Source organism: Chrysochloris asiatica, unplaced genomic scaffold, assembly GCF_000296735.1.
Source record: "Chrysochloris asiatica unplaced genomic scaffold, ChrAsi1.0 scaffold00192, whole genome shotgun sequence".
Taxonomy (NCBI): domain Eukaryota; kingdom Metazoa; phylum Chordata; class Mammalia; order Afrosoricida; family Chrysochloridae; genus Chrysochloris; species Chrysochloris asiatica.
The window spans coordinates 5250958-5270051 of NW_006408710.1; the positions used below are offsets into that span (position 1 = coordinate 5250958).

Here is a 19094-nt window from a genome sequence, read left to right on the forward strand (position 1 = left end):
GAAAGCTGGACAGTGAATAAGGAAGACCATAGAAGAATTGATGTATTTGAGTTATGGTATCATAGGAGAATATTGAAAGTACCATAGACTGCCAAAAGAACTAACAGATCTTTGTTGGAAGACGTGCAGCCAGAGTGCTCCTTGGAGGCCAGGATGGCTAAACTTGGTCTCTCACACTTCGGAAAAATTGTCGGGAGATAATATCCCTGGAGAAGGAAATCATGTTGGTAAAGTAGAGGGTTGGATAAAAAGAGAAAGACCTCCGTGGATTGGCACAGTGGCAGCAACAAATGTGAAGTTGGTGCAGGATCCGACAAATGTTTCATTCTGTTGTGCATAGGGTCACTACAAGTCGGTACCAACTCGACGGCACCTAACAACAACAACCACATTCCAATCGGTGGCAACTGTAGTTGGAGGCAGGAGCAGATGTTTCCCTCTATGACTTGAGTTTGTGTTGGATGAATTTTTATTTACCGACTATTTTCCGAATAAGAAGTTGTGGAGACAAAAAGGTTTAACTCCAGTGAAGACATTTCCCGTGAATAATTCTGAACCAGGGCTTTGAACCAGTTCATTCCAGTTCAACCCAATGTTGAGAGTTTGTGTCTCTACTCCAGGGATACTGTTATCAGAATCTGCATTTTAACAAGAATCACCCCCAAAGACTCCTCTGGGGATTCTGTATATCTAGGGTGGGAAGGCAAATTCTCAGCAGAGGGCCGAATGAGAATGAACCCCTTGGAAGCCCTGGTCTGCACCCAGATGTTTGAGAGCTGGCTGCAGCAGAACAGTGTTGATTTTACAGTTATGCTCCCGAGGTCTGGAGATGGCCGACGCCCAGACACAGAGGGACTATCCCATTATGCCAGCGTGAAAAGGGCAAGGATTGCTTCCCCGCAAGTCACTCCTGTGGACATGGTGACAGGCCACCAAACTGCTGCTCTCTGTTCATTAGACACAGTACTCTATGCCTTTACCCAAAACATTTGCCTGGTGTTAGCTCCCAAGACCACGGTCTACTGAATACGTGGAGAGACCAAGGGGTGAGCACATCACAGTTCCCCCCGCCCTGGGGTCTGCCAGTACAAAATATGCCCTCATGCTAACTGGTCCTTAACTGAGCCAAATGCTGCTATAGGAACTAGCAGAGTCTGGATAAGGTCATGGGAGTCATACCCCAGGACAGGTTAACAACATAGTCTAATCCATCTTCAACTTCTTGGTGGGCAACAGTTTCTATGAACACCCATCTTCAGTGCTCCTGAGACGGAGAAGGTGCTATCTATCTGATCACTCTCAAGAAGCAGGACCCTTTAAGTTAAGAGAAAAAGCAAGACTTTGCTGCCGGTGATTTTGGCTTTTCTGGCTCAAAGCTGAGTCAGTGGGAGAAAGAGCCACTTTCCCTGATGAATCAAAAAGATCAAAGTCACGAAAATGAGCCGGAACTCTCAGAATACATCATTACAAACGCCTCCACTCTCTGACCCACATCAGACTGACCCTCATCACATAGACATCCTTCACTGCATTCCAGTATAAAACCATGATAAAGAAGCCCCCACAAGTGGCTTTAGCTCCTCCACAGTAAGCAGGTGGTTTGGAGAACAGATGAGACACAAAGGCACGTGGCCCCACGCCAGCTTAGCCCTGTGCCGGCACGTCCCTCTTCCTTACTCCTCCGACACCCACATCCACATCTAGACTAGACGGCTCAGCTAAGGGTCTGCAGCAGGAAGCTTGCCTTGAAGAAACCCAGCTCTACCTATCCGGATGGAAAGTTCTCTCTCGGGGAAGAGCAGTGCGGGACCCTCGGGGTCGGACTTCTTCATCAGCTTAGGGTCCAAATTCAGTGCCAAGACTGTCTGAGGGTCTTCTGCTGCACCCTGAAACAAGAAACAGTAGTAACATCACTATAACACCTCTCCTACGTAAACACACCTTCACGCCCTGGGCCGCTCCCAAAACCAGCTTGCCAGCCTTTGCCAAGAGCAACAGGACTGAGCCAGGGCCAGGCCAAGTGGGGCTGCCAGGAAGATCGTGAGCTTTCTGGCAGTCGTAATTTCAAACCAAAGTAAAACCCGACTCAGATCAACCCGTCAGGACAGAGAGCTGCCCCACAGGCTGGAAGCAGACTGCCACAGTGTTTTCCTGCAGAGTGGCTGGTGGGTCTGAGCCAACTATCTCTCTGTTACCATCCAGGTGCTTTAACCATGGCGCCACCTGGGCTCCTCAAGGGAAGGGAAGTAGGTAGAATTAACACAATTCTGCCTGTCCTCTCATTTGTATTTTGTTGTTAAGTGCCATAGAATTTGTTCTGCTCCATAGTGACCCTGTATACGGTTTCCAAGGAGCAGCTGGTGAGATTGAACTGCCAACCTTGTGACTCAAACTGACTTTGCAGTCCAGCACATTAACCCACAGCTCCATGCCAGGACTCCAGGTATCACTATGTCCTAACAATCTACTTGCAATATCCTGCAGAATGCAGCTTAATAAGGGTGTCGGTGCCTCATTGAACCTCCTGGCTCTGCTTGAGCCCCCCTCATAAAAGTCCTGTGGACTACTAGGGGCTACAGAAATTTTGTCTCTTCCATCCCTGGGAAGATGCTCAAAGAAGCAACCTGTGTATCGTGGTCAAAGCTGGCTATCCAGGTGTGTTGAGTCCTGGGGCCGGTGTCTCCCTCTGTAGAAACACCCTCTAGCCATCCCCACCAGATAGACAGTTGGTGTCCCTGCTACAAGTCCTGGGCTGTGGAACCCCAAAGCTTTATCTGTTTTAATGATTTCTAATTCTACATTCACGCTGACATCTGAGGAATCAACACAGCAATAGAAGATGCGGTTCACTATGAGACCATGTCGGCTCACTGACTGCCTTTGTGTTCCTCCTGTTTAGAATGTGATGGATGCATAACTGGGGGAAAGATGCAGAGACAGTCACTTCATTAGGCAGCAGAGCCGCTGCATTAATACACTTGCAGCTGCAGTGGGTCATTTGATGGGAGCCCACTGAATCAAGTACAATCTTCAGAGATCCTGGCTTTCATTCACTTAACAGAGAACACTTACAGGACATTTGGCAATGTCACATCCGAGGCAGGAGGGGATGTTAGTGCCGGCATCTAGTGTGTACAGGCTGAAGGACTCGTGAGCATAGCACAATGCACCTGACAGCAACCCCCCCAACACTGAATGACCCAGCTCAGGTGTCCACAGGGCCAAGTTTGAGGAAGCCTGCTCTAGAAAGATGTAGGATGGCCACGACCCAAAGCTCTCCGTAACACTGAGGATGCTATGGAGCGCCAGTGGTACTGTGGGTGAGGCACTGGACTGCTAACTAAAAGGTCAGTGGTTCAAACCCACTAGCTGCTCTAAGGGAGAAAGATGAAGCTGTCTACTCCTGTAAAGATTTAAAGTCTCAGAAGCCCTATAGAGGGCCACTACATGAAGGATTCTACTCGATGGCAGAGGTTTGGTTGCATTTGGTTTGGGGAGTCCACAGTCCCTGCTTTCACAGTAAACACAAGAAATTTATCGTTTTCACTAGGAAGCTTGTCTGTCTGCCTCATGTATTCAATGAATTTTTTTTATTAAACACCGATGATGTGCCTGAGCTCTTATAGGTACAAAAGATGATAATTAAGCCCCACCCCGCCCCCATCCTCATGAATATTGCATTTTGGCTCAGGAAACAGACAATAAACTAATAATAAACCAGTCAACCATCAATTATATCATAAAGTGCCAGGTAGCGATGATGTTAAGCACAATGATTCTTCTCTGTAGCTCCTGACAGTTCTAGCAGAGAATAGGGACTGAGTTCTACCTTTGAGTTAACCTTTGCTCTGAGACATCTGTTAAAAGGAGACCTGATAGCATAGTGGGTCAGCAAGATTATCAGTTCGAATCCACCGGCTGCTCTGCAGTAAAAAGGTGAGGCTTTCTGCTCCTGGAAAAACTGACAGCTTTGGCAATGTTACACAGAGTCACTATGAGTCGGAACCCACTCATGGCAGCAGCCACACCAGCCCATTGTTAAACATCAGTGCTCCACATTCCTTTAGGTGAGATGGTGAGGGAGATCTCTCTGTGAAGGAGGCATAGGAGCTAAGTCCTGAAGGAAGGTGAGAAGCCATTCAGAGTTCTGATGGGGAGCATTGCAGGCAAAGGAGGACTCCTCTATGCGTCCGCATCCTTTCAGAGCTGTTGTTAGGCGCTGTCCAGTCAGCACCCACTTAGCAACCCTGGGCACACCAGGAGACGCTGCCATCTTCACAATGGCTGCTACATTTGAGCCCATTGCCTCTGCCACTCTGTCAAACCATCTAGTGGGGGGTCTTTCTCTTTCTCACCGATGCTCCACTTTATTAAGCATGATGTCCGTCTCCAGTGATAGGTCCCTCCTGATATTATGCCCAAAGTACAGAGCCCAAGTCTCCCCATCATCACTTCGAAGGAGCATTCTGGTTGCACTTCTTCCAAGACAGATTTGTTTGCTCTTCTGGCAGTCCACGGTACTTTTACTATTCTTCACCAATACCATAACTCAAACGCATCAATTCTTCGGTGGTCTTCCTTATTCACTGGCCAGCTTTCACGTGCATATGAGACGACTGAAACTGTAGTGCCCTACATTCCGTTGGCTGCACACTGCTTATTTTAGTGCTTTGTGGAGCACTAAATAAATAAGCACTGGATTGCTAAATACAAGGAAGGTGGTTCCAACCTACTAGCTGCTGCTTGAAAATCCTATAAAGAGTGGCTATGAGTTGGAACCGACTCAACTGCACTTACCAACAACAACAAGGAAATCTCATTGTCATTCAGACAATGCCCTTTGTAAAAGGCTAGACAAAGACCCTTAATACCTCCACCTGGACCCACTCTGACTGGGCCCACCCCCACCAGAACCCACCTTCACCAGGTCCCTCCCTTTCCTGCACCCACCTGCACCTGGACCAAACCCCAGTACTCCTATGCACTCAGTCCCACCACATCCCGCCTTCCAACGGGGCATCATTAAAGCTGCAGGAAGACTCCCTGGAATGACGCTGAGGACACTTTGTCTCCACCGCCACACCCGGCAATGCTTTCTGTATTACAGCAAGGCCCAGCGTGGTCTCCCAAGGCTCTTCTCAGACCCACTTCCTGGCATGTTGACATGCCCAAACTCTACTTCCAGCATTGTCAAGGACAACACAGAAACCCATTGTTGAAATTTCACAGCACAGCCCTGGGAAGAGCTTTATCATGATATGATATCTGCAGCAATGGAGACTAGGGTCCAGGCAACACAGAGGGATGTGAGCATGGTTCTGGAACTCACGTGACAGTGCCTGGAGCACAGAGAGAAGTCCTCTCCCACCCTCCTCTCTTGTTTTGCTGACAACAGCATACCCATCTCTTGTGGGTATTATCCCTTCCTTGTATGTATGGCTGGGGATGTCGACATCTTTAATTTGCTGCAAAGCTTTTCCATGGACAATCTCTCACTGGATCCTTGCAGGCCCTCATTAGGTCAGCAGGGAGGGAGCATGACTGCTCCTAGGGCAAACCTTTGACTACTGCAAGCTCTTCTTGACTTGCCCCTGTAGTCTGAGAGTCCACTCTATTGTCCATCAGTGAGGTCATCAGTCACCCTTTTCCCTGTGCCAGGGCTGCAGTTGGCCACTGGGACTTTGGACATTCAGTTATGTTTTGTCTTCTGCCCTCACTTCTTTTTCAAGGAAGCAAGTGGGTTAAGTGTTGGGCTGCTCATCACAAGGTCAGTAGTTCAAACTAACCAGTTGCTCCACAGGAGAAAGATGAAGCTGTCTGCTCCTGTAAAGATTGACAGTCTCAGAAATCCTATAGAGAGTGGCCATGATAACTGTGAAATGACTCGATGACCATGGACTTGGTTTGAGCTTCTCCTTCTTCACCATGCTCTCCGTTTCCTTCACCACCCCTACCCACTCCTCCAAACCCAGCTTAGGACAGCAACAAGAGTGACTGTGGGAGGGGTGGAGTGGGGCAATCCCACCCAGGACAAGGGTTTTGGAGTGATGGTTTTCCTTCAGTAAGATGATCATGATGGTGATGACTATGGTGGTGGTACTGATTATGGTGACGGTGGTGGTGGTGATGGTGGTAATGATGGAGGTGGTGGTGATGATAATGATGATGGTGATGATAACAATGATGGTGGTGATGGTGATGATTATGGTGATGGTGATGATGGTGGTGGTGATGATGGCGATAATGACAATGATGGTGGTGGTAGTGATAGTGGTGATGATGGAGATGATTATGGTGGTGATGTGGTAGTGGTGGTAGTGATGGTGATGATGATAATGGTGATGATGGTGATGATGACAGTGATGGTGGTCATGGTGATGATGGTGATGTGATGGCAATGATTATGGTGATGGTGATGGCAATGATTATGGTGATGGTGGTGATGGTGATGATGATGACAATGATGGTGATGATGATGACGGTGATGGTGATGATGGAGGTGGTGATGATGACAGTGATGGTGGTGATGGTGATAATGATAATGGTGATGGCAATGATTATGGCGATGGTGGTGGTGATGATGATGACGATGATGGTGATGATGGAGGTGGTGATGATGACAGTGATGGTGGTGGTGGTGATGGTGATGATGACAATGATGGTGATGATAACAGTGATGGTGGTGATGATTATGGTGATGGTGATGATGCTGGAGATGATGGTGATGATGATAATGGTGATGGCAATGATTATGGTGACGGTGGTGATGATGACGATGGTGATGATACTAATGATGGTGATAATTATGATGATGATGACAGTGCAGGACCTGGGACAAGTCCCTGGCTCAGAATACACACAACTTCTATGCACTTTGGAAAAGCCATGCACATGGACTGGGGACTGGAGAAGAATAGCACTTTCCAGAAGGAAAAGACAGGAATGAGGAAGAAGGGTGAATTGAGATGAGAGAGAAAGGAGAGGTAGAAAAATCAATCCAGTTATGGGTCTTACATTGAAAACCAATCAAAGACTTCCAACAACAGTATCTCCTTCACGAATATAATCTGGTCCTAGGCATGAGGAAGAACACTGTGGACTGATGACGTCTTTAGGGCACCCAGAGAAACTAGTTCCTAAAGGAAAAGCCTAGAACATAATGGAAGGGATGCAGTCCTCTCCAAAAGAAGGCCAGAACTATGGAACCCTCACCCACTGCCTTCAAGTCAATTCTATCACCCAGCAACCCGACAGGCCGGCGCAGGACTGCCCCACACGGTTAACGGGACTGCACATCCTTACGGAAGCAGGCTGCCTCTTCTTTCTCACGCAGAGTGTCTTGTGGATTTAAACTGCTGAGCTTCGATTAGCAGCCACTGTGCAACCAGGACTCTCTAACAAACTGAGGGCTGCCACGAGGGAAGCCTGGTGGTATAAGGGTTAAACACTCAGCTGCTATCCAGTAGGTTGGTGGTTTGAACCCACCGGCCACTCCACAGGAGAAAAGACCTGACAATTTGCTTCTCTAAAGGTGGTCGTCTCAGAAACTCTATGGCGACAGTTCTACCCTGTGCTGTAAAGTCGCTGTGGGTCAGAACTGACTTCAGGGCACACAACAACAACAACAACAACAATATCCTCCATATAAAATAACTGGACCAATATCCTTCGGTGTTGAAGTGTTGGTGGTCCTGAAGCCCCCCACCTCATTTCAAGCACTTGATGCATTTTCTCTATGAGAAGTCTCAGTCTTCTCTCTGTCCTGCGTTCTGCGTCCTGTGTCAGGGAAGGCCACACACATAAACTGGGTGGCTTCCTCTGATCGGCCCGCACCTCTGGTGACCTTTATCTGAGGTTTCTCTTTATTCCCACAGGAAGACATTTACAACACAGAGTGAAGGCCCTTTAATTGAAGACTCTTCACAGATCAAGGTTTATTAACGTTGGGTCAAGGAAAAGGCCAGGGGATTAATGGGTGCCCCCTGCCAGACACAGCTGAAGCGAGGGCCTGAATTCCACCCAGTGGAGAAACGAATGAGGAGACCCCCAGGGAAGCCTCACCCCCAGGAGTAGGCCATCCTAGGCTGGGAGAGGCCTGGGGAGGGGCTAGGCAGGTGGCCTCGTCCCTCACCCAGCCTCTGCCTCCCACCATTCCCACTTAACACATACATGCACACAGGTGACGTTAAATAATTGATTCTGCTTTTATTACTGAGAAATTTCAGTAAGCACCAAGTTCACAGCACAATCGTAAATTATACCACATAATGGGGAGAAAATTAAATGTCGCCCGGATCACCAGCCAGAACATAAATGATGTTTATATAATAGACGGTCTTCTCACAAGCTCACGCGGGGGACCCAGCAGCAACCCAGTGACCCAGGACAGGAGAGCAAGCAGCTGGATGCAAAGCACATGGTGGAGATGGGGAGCAGGCACTGAAGCTGTGGGTGCAGTGGTGTCCCACGATCTGTCCACGTAAGGACCTGCCTGGGTTCCACTATCCATGTAAGAATAATGCATCTCAGTCATGAGCCCTGAAGACGAGGAGACAGACAGACAGTTCAGCAGACCTGGTCACCGCTGTTTATTTTAATAGAGGTGAAATTCACATAACATAAAATTAACCATTCAAAAAATGTACAAGTCAAGGCATTTAGTGCATTTGTGATGTTGTACAACATCTATCAAGTTCCAAAATATTTTCATTACTTAGTTCTCTAATGTTGCTATAACAGAAATACCACAAGTGGATAGATTTAACAAATAAAAGTTTATTCTTTCAGGACGTGGAGGAAGGTAGAATCTCCAATGAGTAGTATCCAATCTGTCTAGGTGGGGATGATGAAAGGAAATGCGGATAGGTCTGTTGTGATACAATAGTGAATAATTGTTATCAGGACCGACTGTGAGGGTTGGAAATGTAAAGGTAGACGTTTTGTAGCAAGGAGGGGAGTGATTCACTTTTCAGTCTAGGAGCGGAGGTCCCTGGGACCATCAATGGAGAAGAGCAGAGAGCGGGACCCTACCCAGTGAAGCAGTGATGCCTGAGATGGAGGCAGAGACGATGACGTGGAGAGATGGAGCAGCTGGGGACTTTAGACACAGAGAGGAAGAGGGGCTGTATGCTGATGACCAGGGGGCAGACTTGTAGTGTATACCCTTTGGTTGGTTGTTGATGCATGGACGGGATTGTAACCATGGCAATGAAATGATATATGATAGGATGAATGTAAAACTAATGTTCTCCCATGTCAACTATCACATAATTCACAATAAAACATTAAAAAAAAAAAAAAAAGTTTATTCTGTCAGAGCTTGGGATGCTCCAAGTCCGAATTCTAGGGGAAGGCTCTCTCTGTGTGTCAGCACTGAAGGAAGACCCTTGCCTCCTTTCTCTATCTGTGGGCTCCTTGTAGACTTCCAAAGTTTTAATCTTCCCTTAGGTCCAAGAGCTTCTCAGGGCAGGCACCTCGGGTCCAGAGGATGCTCTCCAGTCCTGGCCCTTCTTTCTTGGACATACAACAGTCCCTCTGATCTCTGTTCACTTACTTAATCTCTTTTATATCTCAAAACGGGGTCCTGGTGTAGCACTAGACTGCTAACCACAAGGAGAGCGGTTCAAACCCACCAGCTGCTCTGAGGAAACCTAAACAGGGTCGCTGTGAGTCTGAACTGACTCTGACTCCACAGCACTTAACAACAACAACAACCAAAGAGAATGACTCAGGATACAACCTAGTCCTGCAGTCTGCACCCTGCCTCATGAACATAACGGTTTAAATCCTGCCTCAATGACATCATCACTGCTGCTGCTTAGTGCCTTCTCCTCAATTCCAACTAACTACAGCCCTGGTAGCGTAGTGGATACAAATCGGGCTGCGAACCTCAAGGTCAGCAGTTCGAAACCACCAGCTGTTCTGTGGGAGAAAGATGAGGCATTCTCCTCCCATAAAGATTTACAGGAAACCCTGTTAAAGGGTCGCTATGAATCAGAACCGACTCTACGGCACATAACCACCACCACCACCACCATGGTCCTGGATAGGATTTCTAAGGCTGCAAATCTTCATGGAGCAGAAAGGCTTATCTTTCTCCCAAGGAGAGGCTGGTGGGCTCGAACTGCTGACGTTGTAGTAAGCAGTCCAGTGATTAACCTAATTTCATCATAGAGGTTATGGAAGCTAGGATGACACACATGTTTGGGGACACATTTTGACCCATGACAATCACCAAGAGAAACCCTCACAATACCCTTCAAACAGCCACATACCCCATACCCTCGGCTTCGTAGTGGTTGTTATGTGCCATGGAGTCAGTTCCGACTCATAGTGACCCTGTTCAGAGTTTCCGAGGTTGTAAATCTTTATGGGAGCAGAAAGCCTCTTTCTCCCATGGAACAGCTGGTAGTTTCGAACTGCTGGCCCTGAGGTTCGCAGCCCAATTTGTAACCACTACACTACCAGAGCTCCTTATACCCTTACCTTAGCAGCTGGAACTCACCAATCTACTTTCCGTCTCTGGGGAAAAAAATGTTTAAAGGCGCTTTCGTGGCTGATTGTCAGAAGTAGAAACACAGACAGTCTTTCTTCCTAGCGCAGCTCAGTCTGGAAGTTCCACTGGAAACTATTCACATCATAGCAACACACAAGCCTCCACTGAGAGAAGGCCCAGGCATCGAACACAGCTCTCCCCCATATTGTTGTGATTAAGTGCCATCAAGTAGGTTCGGACTCATAGTAACCCTATATAGGGTTTCGGAGGAACAGCTGGTGAGCTTGAACAGCCAACTTTGTGGTTCAAACCGACCTTGTGGTCCAGCGCATTAACCCACAGTGCTACACCAGGACTCCAGTCTCCCCCACTGGAGGTGAGATTTCTACCATGGAATCACCAGTAGCCACCAGTGACGATTCTATATGCTCATCAGCATCAACTCTGGGACCACATGAAGATGGGCAGCTGTAACTCCCCACACAAAAGGCTCATCTCTATACCCCATTTCAGCTGCACTTCTTACAACACACATTGGTTTGTTCTTTTGGCGGTCCATGTATGGTACGTTTAATACTCTCCTCCAACACCATAACTCAAATGCATCAATTCTTCTACGGTCTTCCTTATTCACTGTCCAACTTTCACATGCATATGATGTTGAAAATACCATGGCTTGGGTCAGGGGCACCTTAGTCCTCAAGCTGACATCTTCGCTCTTCAACACTTTAAGAACATTTTGTGCAGTAGATTTGCCTAATGCAATATGTCGTTTGATTTCTTGACAGCTGCTTCCATGAGTGTTGATGGTTGATCCGAGCAAAATGAAATCTTTGACAACTTCAATCTTTTCTCCATTTATATGGATGTTGTTTATTGGTCCAGTGGTAAGGAATTTGTCTTCTTTACATTGAGGTGCAGGTTGTTCATGAGCACAATTAAGTATTTTGGGACATTGAGTCTCTGCAATGTTGTCCATAGCTTGTCATGATCCACACAATCAAAAGCCTTTGTATAGTCAATAAAGCACTGGTTAACATCTTTCTGGTATTCTCTGCTTTCAGCCAAGATCCATCTGACATCAGCAATGGTACCCCTCGTTGCATGTCCTCTTTTGAACTGGTTTGAACCTCTGTAAGTTCCCTATTAATGTAAAGTTGCAACCATTTCTATATGACCTTAAGTAAAACTTTGCTAGCATGGGATGTCAGTGATATTGTCCGATGGTTTCTGCAGTCACCTCTCTTAGGAAAGGGCACAGATAATGATCTCTTCCAGTCAGCTGGCCAGGTTGTTGTCTTCCAAATTTCTTGGCATAGATGAGTGAGTGCCTCCAGCACTTACCAGTTTGCCGAAAGATTTCAATTTGTATTCCATCAATTCCCAGTGTTCTGTTCTTTGCCAATGCCTACAATGCATCAGTAGCTCTTGTTGCTAAGTCAATTTCAACTCATGGCGACCCTGTATAGGGTTTCCAAGGAGCAGAGGCTAAGCTTGAACCACCAACCTTATGGTTCAAACCGACTTTTCAATCCAGTACATTAACCCACAGCACCACACCAAGACTCCACCAGGAGCAACCGTTGTTGTTGTTAAGTGCTGTCAAGTCGCTTCCGACCCATAGCAACCCTGTACAGGGTTTCTGAGGCTGTAAATCTTTATGGGAGGAGAAAGCCTCATCTTGCTTCCGAGGTACCTCCGGGAGAACTAGAACCCTCCAACCTTTCATCTAGCAGGTGAGCACATTAACCGTTTCACACCACCCAGAGACTTGTCAGAATCGAAGAGCTACATGGTGCAGTCAGTACCGTGGCACACTCTCCACATGGTGGTTGATAGTTAGCAAAGCATCTTCTAGCACATCTTGACAACGTTGTTGGTTTAGATCTTGTCAATTTATTTGTTTTGATTTGCACTGCCAAGTATTCTTTTTTTTTCATGTTATGGCCGTGAAAGAGTCAAAAAAGCATGTTGACGAGCCCTCCAAAATTACTTATACCTAATTCTATGCTTGTGTATACTTAAGCTTACAAATGCATAGCTAGCAGGGCAGTAAGAATGTTGTTTAAAAGCTTGGATCAACAATGGGAGTGTATGGCTTGCTTGCTTGCTTCTTGTAAATAAATACATATATTAGTCAAATTAGGAAACACACTGGCCTACAGTTGCAAACTGTAGAATCACAATTCTCCTTGTTTCCCTTTCTGTCATCTGCCACTCCAGATCTGTTTCTACCTTCAGTTTGTATACTGATGGCATGAACATGACATCGATGACAGCCTAGTGATGGTGGCCCTTTGTTCAAAATAACAGAAACACTTGTAAGACGCCGTTCTCTGGGTCTCCTATAGTCTAAGTAGCAAACCAGCCAAGGTACCGGCGGATCTCTTTGTGTTGACAAAGATCTCCCAAGTGATTTGTTTTGAACAAAGTCACAATTTCCTAGAATTCCTTGTTGGATGAGATGTTCCTGGGGGAAAGAATTCCAAAGTAAAATATGTTTGGGAAAGCCCACAGCTCAGGAAAGAGCATTCTTTTCAAACTTCCATTTCTTCATCCTGGTTCTTTGGTGTTACTGTGACAGAAACGCCACAATTGGGTGACTTTAATGAACGGTATTTTCTCACAGTGTGGGGTGTGGCGCTGGCTCCCGGGGGAAACTCTCTGACTATGTGTCCACTCTGGAGGAAGGTCCTGTCCCTTTTCAGTTTCTGTTCCTTGATGACCTTCATGTGCTATGGCATCTGCCTCCCCCCAGCCCCCATCTCTGTGCTTTGATTCTTGTTTAATCTGCTCATTTTATCTCAAAAAGGGCTGGAAACCCATCGACACTCATACTGCCTCATGAACAGGACAAAGAAAACTCTATTCCAAAATGAGATTATAATCACAGGTATGGTGTTGCTAAGTCATTTCCAATTCAATTCCAGGAGACCCTGCAGAGAGTTTCCAAGGAGCTACTGATGGGTTTGAACCACTGACCATGTGGGTTCACAGTCCACTTATCCTACAGTGTGACACCGGGACTCCAGGGATAGGGGTTAGGATTTACAACTTATATTTTGAAAGCACACAATTCAATCCATAACAACCATTTACGTAAGACCTATGAATATTCTACCTACGAACTGCTTTAGGGCACGTCGTTCAAACAGTCCTCATCTGTGCTCAGTGCTAAGAATATTCAGCAAAACATTTCTCCTTACACTTGGAATCTGCTCACATTTTACGTAAGGGGAAAATGAATGAATGGAGTCATGAGTATCAAGTGTGCGTCACATTGGTCAACAAAGGCTGAGGTGAGCTTCCTTAGAGATGAGTCAGTAGAATGCATCGTGTATGAGGGAGGGTCCTCACATATGGTCTTCTGTTACTACTTTCTTTTTTTTTAATTAAAAAATTGGGGGGGGGGGTCACACCAACTGGGGTTATAAAAACCAGTAAATTAATTCTATAAAACCCAGCCCTTCTGTTATCAGTGTGAGAATCAAGCTCCGTATCACATCATTGTTGAGAGAAGAAAGCCAAAGTGTGACTTCCCACCGACCTTTATAGCTTTGACAACCTGAATGTAATTTCTCCTGACTCCAGTCAGCATAAAGGGAGAGAGAGTCTGCTAGCCCGGAAACAATCACAGTCCAGGGGGTCCTTTTACTCAAGAGGCCTTTCTCATAAACTTCCAGAGGAATCTGAGCCTCACAGCAAAGCAATAGATCCTGGAAGTTGGGAAACAGAAGGAAGGGATGGGTTGGGTAAAATGAAATGTCCTTGATATGGACCCCAAAGGAGCCCTGGTGGAGCAGGGGTTAAGCACTTGGCTGCTAAACTGGAAGATCGACAGTTTGAATCTACCAGCATCTACAAGGGAGAAACATGTGTCGGTCAGTGTGATTCCATAATAATTTATGACCTTGGAAACACTCTGGGGCCCTTCTATTCCAGCCTAAGAGTCAAATCGATGGCAATGAGGTGGGTTGGGTTGTGGTATTTCCCCCAAAGTTACAGAAAACAGCTCTATGTGGACACATTCTCTTGTGTCTACTTAGATTCCTATATACCTTCTCTGATATGTCGCTGTTGTTAAGAGCCATTGAATCAGTCCTGACTCCTAGTGACCCTGTATAGGATTTCCAAATAGCAGCTGGTGAGTTTGAACTGCCAACCTTGCAATTCAAACTGACCTTGTGGTCCAGTGCTTATCCAACATTGGCACACCAGGATATGACAGCATTTAATCTTCAACGTCTTCTTGCGAGGGGAGCGTGGTGGCTCTGTAGGATAAACACTGGACTGGAAACCACAAGGTACATGGGTCGAGCTCAGAGGGAGAAAGATGAGGTTTTCTGCTCCTGCAAAGATTTATACCCTTGGAAATGAAGGCTCCACGGCACTTAACAACAACCCCTTCTTGTAATGTAGACAGACAGCATCATTACCCCCACTTTAGGGAGACAGAAGAGAGCAGCTAACCTATATAGTCACCAGAGTCACCACCAGGATTTGAACCCAGGTCTTCCAGCAGCCTCCTCCCCAGCAGGAAGTTTCAACCCTTTGTGGATAGCGCTCTTCTGCCTCTGGATAAATGCCACCTCAACACAGAGACACAGCCTTTAGGTACTCCACCCAAACCATGCTGCTGGGAAAGGTGGGATCTGAGATGGGGTAGTAAGTGGAAACGAGGCAGGTGGGGAAGGGGTGTTCTGGTGCACTTTTATGTGGAGGAAATAACACATGAACCACTTCAAAGAAACATTGCAGCTTTGAGCACAGTGTGTAATTATTATTATTCTTAAATGGGCCTTTATTCATGTAGGCTCTGCTTGCGGCTGAATTAATTATTAAGCGAATCTGGGCTTGATGGGGACTTGGCAGCTGAGAAGGCACTGAAACAGCTCGCTTCTAAAGGCATGTTTCTCTGCTGCCTGCCATGGGTATTTGGGAACAACAACTTCCCCCCTTTTCTCGCTTTTCTAAGTCTCAGTTCCAACACAGACAACCAGACTGCAACAACATGCATGTTGTTTGCTATGGCGGCAAACCCAGCGGCTTAGATCCACACTCACTCACTGTCTTTGTTGTTGGTTCCGACTCATCGCAACCCTGTATTGGGTTTCTGAGGTGGTGGGTTTGAACTGCTGACCTCTAAGCCACATCTTATGCAGGGACTATGGTTCTTCAAACCCACTGATGTTTGGCAGGATTCAAATGTTTGCAGTGAGGTCCCTGTTTTCTTGCTGACTGCTAGCAGGGGATTGTAATCAGTGCCTAGAGGTCACCTTCAAGTCCTTCTTACATGACCCCTCGATTGACAGTTCCAGGAGCTCTGGTGGAGCCGTGGGTAAGAGCTAAACTGGTAACCAAAGGGTCAGAGGCTCGAACCCACCATCCGCTCCACTGGAGAAAGAAGAGGCACTTTATTTCTGTAAACATGTACAGCCTCGGAAACTCTCTAGAACAATTTGATTCTGTGCTATATATAGGGTTGTTATGTGTCCAGATCCACTCAACATCATGTGTTTGTTTTAGGGTGCTGACAGGCAACAACATGGCTGTTTGGGTCTTCCAGGCCAGCAGGAGGCGCTCTCTCACTTTGACTCTCTCTGTCTTTTACAGGATTACCTGATTAGGTCAGTTAAACCCAAACAGAAAAGGAACCTTAGTATTATAGTGCATTAAGAGCTGGGCTGCTAACCACAGGGTCAGCAGTTCAAACCTACCAGTCACCCTGTGGGAGAAAGATGAGGCTTTCTGCTTCCATAAAGACTTTTACAGCCTCAGAAATCTTATACAGGGTTACTATGAGTCCGAACAGACTTGGTGGTACATAACCACTACCACCATCCCAAGAGAACTCTTTTTAACTTAAAGTCAACTGATTGATAAGCTAGTGTAACCTTGTTGTTGTTGTTAGGTGCCATCGAGTTAAGTACCGACTCATAGCAACCCTATGCATAACAGAACAAAACACTGCCCAATCCTCGGCCAACCTCACAATTGTTGCCATGCTTGAGCCCAGTGATGCTGCCATATTGCCAAAGGATCTCACTGGGGTGTCTTCCTCTTTTTCTCTGACCCTCCACCTTACCAAACATGATATCTTTCTCCAGTGACTGGTCCCTCCTGACAATATGTCTGAAGTATGAGGGACAAAGTTTGGCTATCCTGGCCTCCAAGGAGCACTCTGGCTGCACTTCTTCCAACACAGATCTGTTGGTTCTTTTGGCAGCCCATAAGATTCTCATCCAACACCATAGCACGAATGCATCAGTTCTTCTACAGTCTTCCTTACTCACTGTCCAGCTTTCACATGCATGAAAATACCATGGCTTGGGTCAGGTGCACCTTAGTCCTCAAGCTGACATCTTTACTCTTCAACGCTTTAAAAAGTTCCTGTGCAGCAGATTTGCCTAATGTAATACGTCATCTGATCTCTTGACTGCTGCTTCCGTGAGTGTGGATAGTTGATCCAAGAAGAATGAAGTCCTTGACAACTTCAATCTTTTCTCCATTGATAAGAATGTTGTTTATTGGTCCAGTGGTGAGGATTTTTGTTTTCTCTACATTGAGATGCCCTCCACACCGAAGGCTATGGTCTTTGATCTTCATCAGTACATATTTTAAATCCTCTTCACTTTCAGCCAGCAAGGTTGTATCATCTGCATATCTGCACATCTGCACATCTGCAGGTTGTTAATGAGTCTTCCTCCAATCCTGATGCCACGTTTTTCTTCACAGAACCCAGCTTCTCGGATTACTTGCTCAGCATATAGGTTGAATAAGTATAGTGTCCTAGTGGGAATGGAACGCCATCAAGCAAAGGGAGGGTCATATGATGTGCACTCCCAGGGACAGGAGTCTTGGAGGTCATCTTAGAACTTAAGCCTGTCTCTCCACTGAGGTCTCCATCAATGGAGAAATCTAGAGTCTACATTTTCTCTTAGGAGACTAAATCTGGTGTCATATTTAGGGATGAGATATAAAGTTCCATCAATGTTTTCTTTTTTTAAAATAGCACAACCTTTTAAGCAAAGTCCCAACTCCAAACTGCGTCTCCCTGATTCTTTGATAAATGATGGTCATGCAGACACTTGAGGAGCTGTATTCAGATTCTGTCAGGCACAGGGTGAGGCTCTGAGCAGCTCAGGGAAAGAATCTGAGGCCACCGTCTGCACCAGCTCACCCATCAGACACAGGAGGTGCTGTGACTAGAGCCCATGATACTTTTAGGAATCCAGAAAAATGGTTTAATTTCTTTTAAAATCCAAAGACACAAAAAAGATAAATATTATAATAACCCACTGTCATCCAATCGATTTCAACACATGGAGACCACAAGTCTCACAAAGCAGAGATGCTCCCTTGGGCTGTCCTGGCGGCCATCTTTATGCAAGCAGATTGCCAGACCTTTGTTTGGCAGTGCCACCGGGTGGTTTTGAACCACCAAACTTTAAGTTAGTAGTCTAGCACAAACTGTCTGTGCTACCCGGGGGCTTGAATATGACAATAATGATGATATAATATATGAGTAAACGATAATGAGTCCAACCAGGGTTATGTTCACCTTTATGCCAACACAGTTGCAACAAAGCAACTAAACTGCTTTTTTAATCTCTCTGGGAATTCAGGGGCCCATGAAGACAAAGTGCCCAGGGCCCACGGAGGTCTTAAAGTTGCCTTGTACTGGTAGCAACGCTTTCAATCACTGGTACTCAGCAACACAGTGGTTCCAAAGGGTATCTGAGTCCATCTCAGAGAGAGAAGTCAGAAGCGCTCTGGACCTAGCGGAATTGAGACTAACAAGGGACAAATCAAGAGAGTCCTTAGGCCACTGGGGGACCGGAGCAATATACTAATTGGTTTGATGGGAACAGATTAGCCTAAAGTTATAAACACAGGGCGAATAAGGCTAATCTTGGTCCCTGGATGAACCTGTTAGGTTTGTTGGGGTCTGTGGTCACATTTGACCCCTAATCTTCATCAATCATCTCAGAACTATGAACTGATGGCCTCCGAAGGACATAAAGGTATAAATGAAGCAACTAAAATCCTTCTCAAAGATCACAAAAACAAAACTATTTCTTACTGACATTTCCAGTAGGATCCTCACCCTATTTTAAAACACAAGAAATACAAGTAAACGCCTTCTAAAACTTGCTGGAGACATTCCATCATCTTTTCATTCTGTTTTCCCATGAACTTTTTGAAGCCAACCTCACAGGAATGAAAACATGAAGTCATACCTGAACATATATCACACAGCACTCAGAGGTGAGTGAGTATATATCATAGTGCCCAGAGGTGAGTGAGTATATATCACACAGTGTTCAGAGGTGAGTGAGTATATATCACACAGAGCTCAGAGGTGAGTGAGTATATATCACACAGTACTCAGAGGTAAGTGAGTATATATCACAGTGTTCAGAGGTGAGTGAGTATATATCACACAGTGCTCAGAGGTGAGTGAGTATATATCACAGTGTTCAGAGGTGAGTGAGTATGTATCACACAGAGTTCAGAGGTGAGTGAGTATGTACCACACAGCGTTCAGAGGTGAGTGAGTATATATCACATAGTGCTCAGAGGTGAGTGAGTATATATC

At 46.1% G+C, this 19094-nt stretch overlaps 1 protein-coding gene across 2 annotated transcripts in view; it reads right to left on the reverse strand.

Moving 5' to 3' along the window:
- SLC39A11 (solute carrier family 39, member 11) overlaps positions 1–19094 on the reverse strand; it is a 426313-nt gene that overhangs the window by 272845 nt on the left and 134374 nt on the right. Inside the window, exon 5 of one of the 2 annotated variants that reach the window (XM_006872299.1) lies at positions 1766–1886. In XM_006872299.1, the coding sequence (XP_006872361.1) occupies positions 1766–1886 (121 nt within the window). Of the gene's footprint in view, positions 1–1744; positions 1887–19094 lie in introns of both variants that reach the window. The other variant, XM_006872298.1, reaches the window with a different exon arrangement.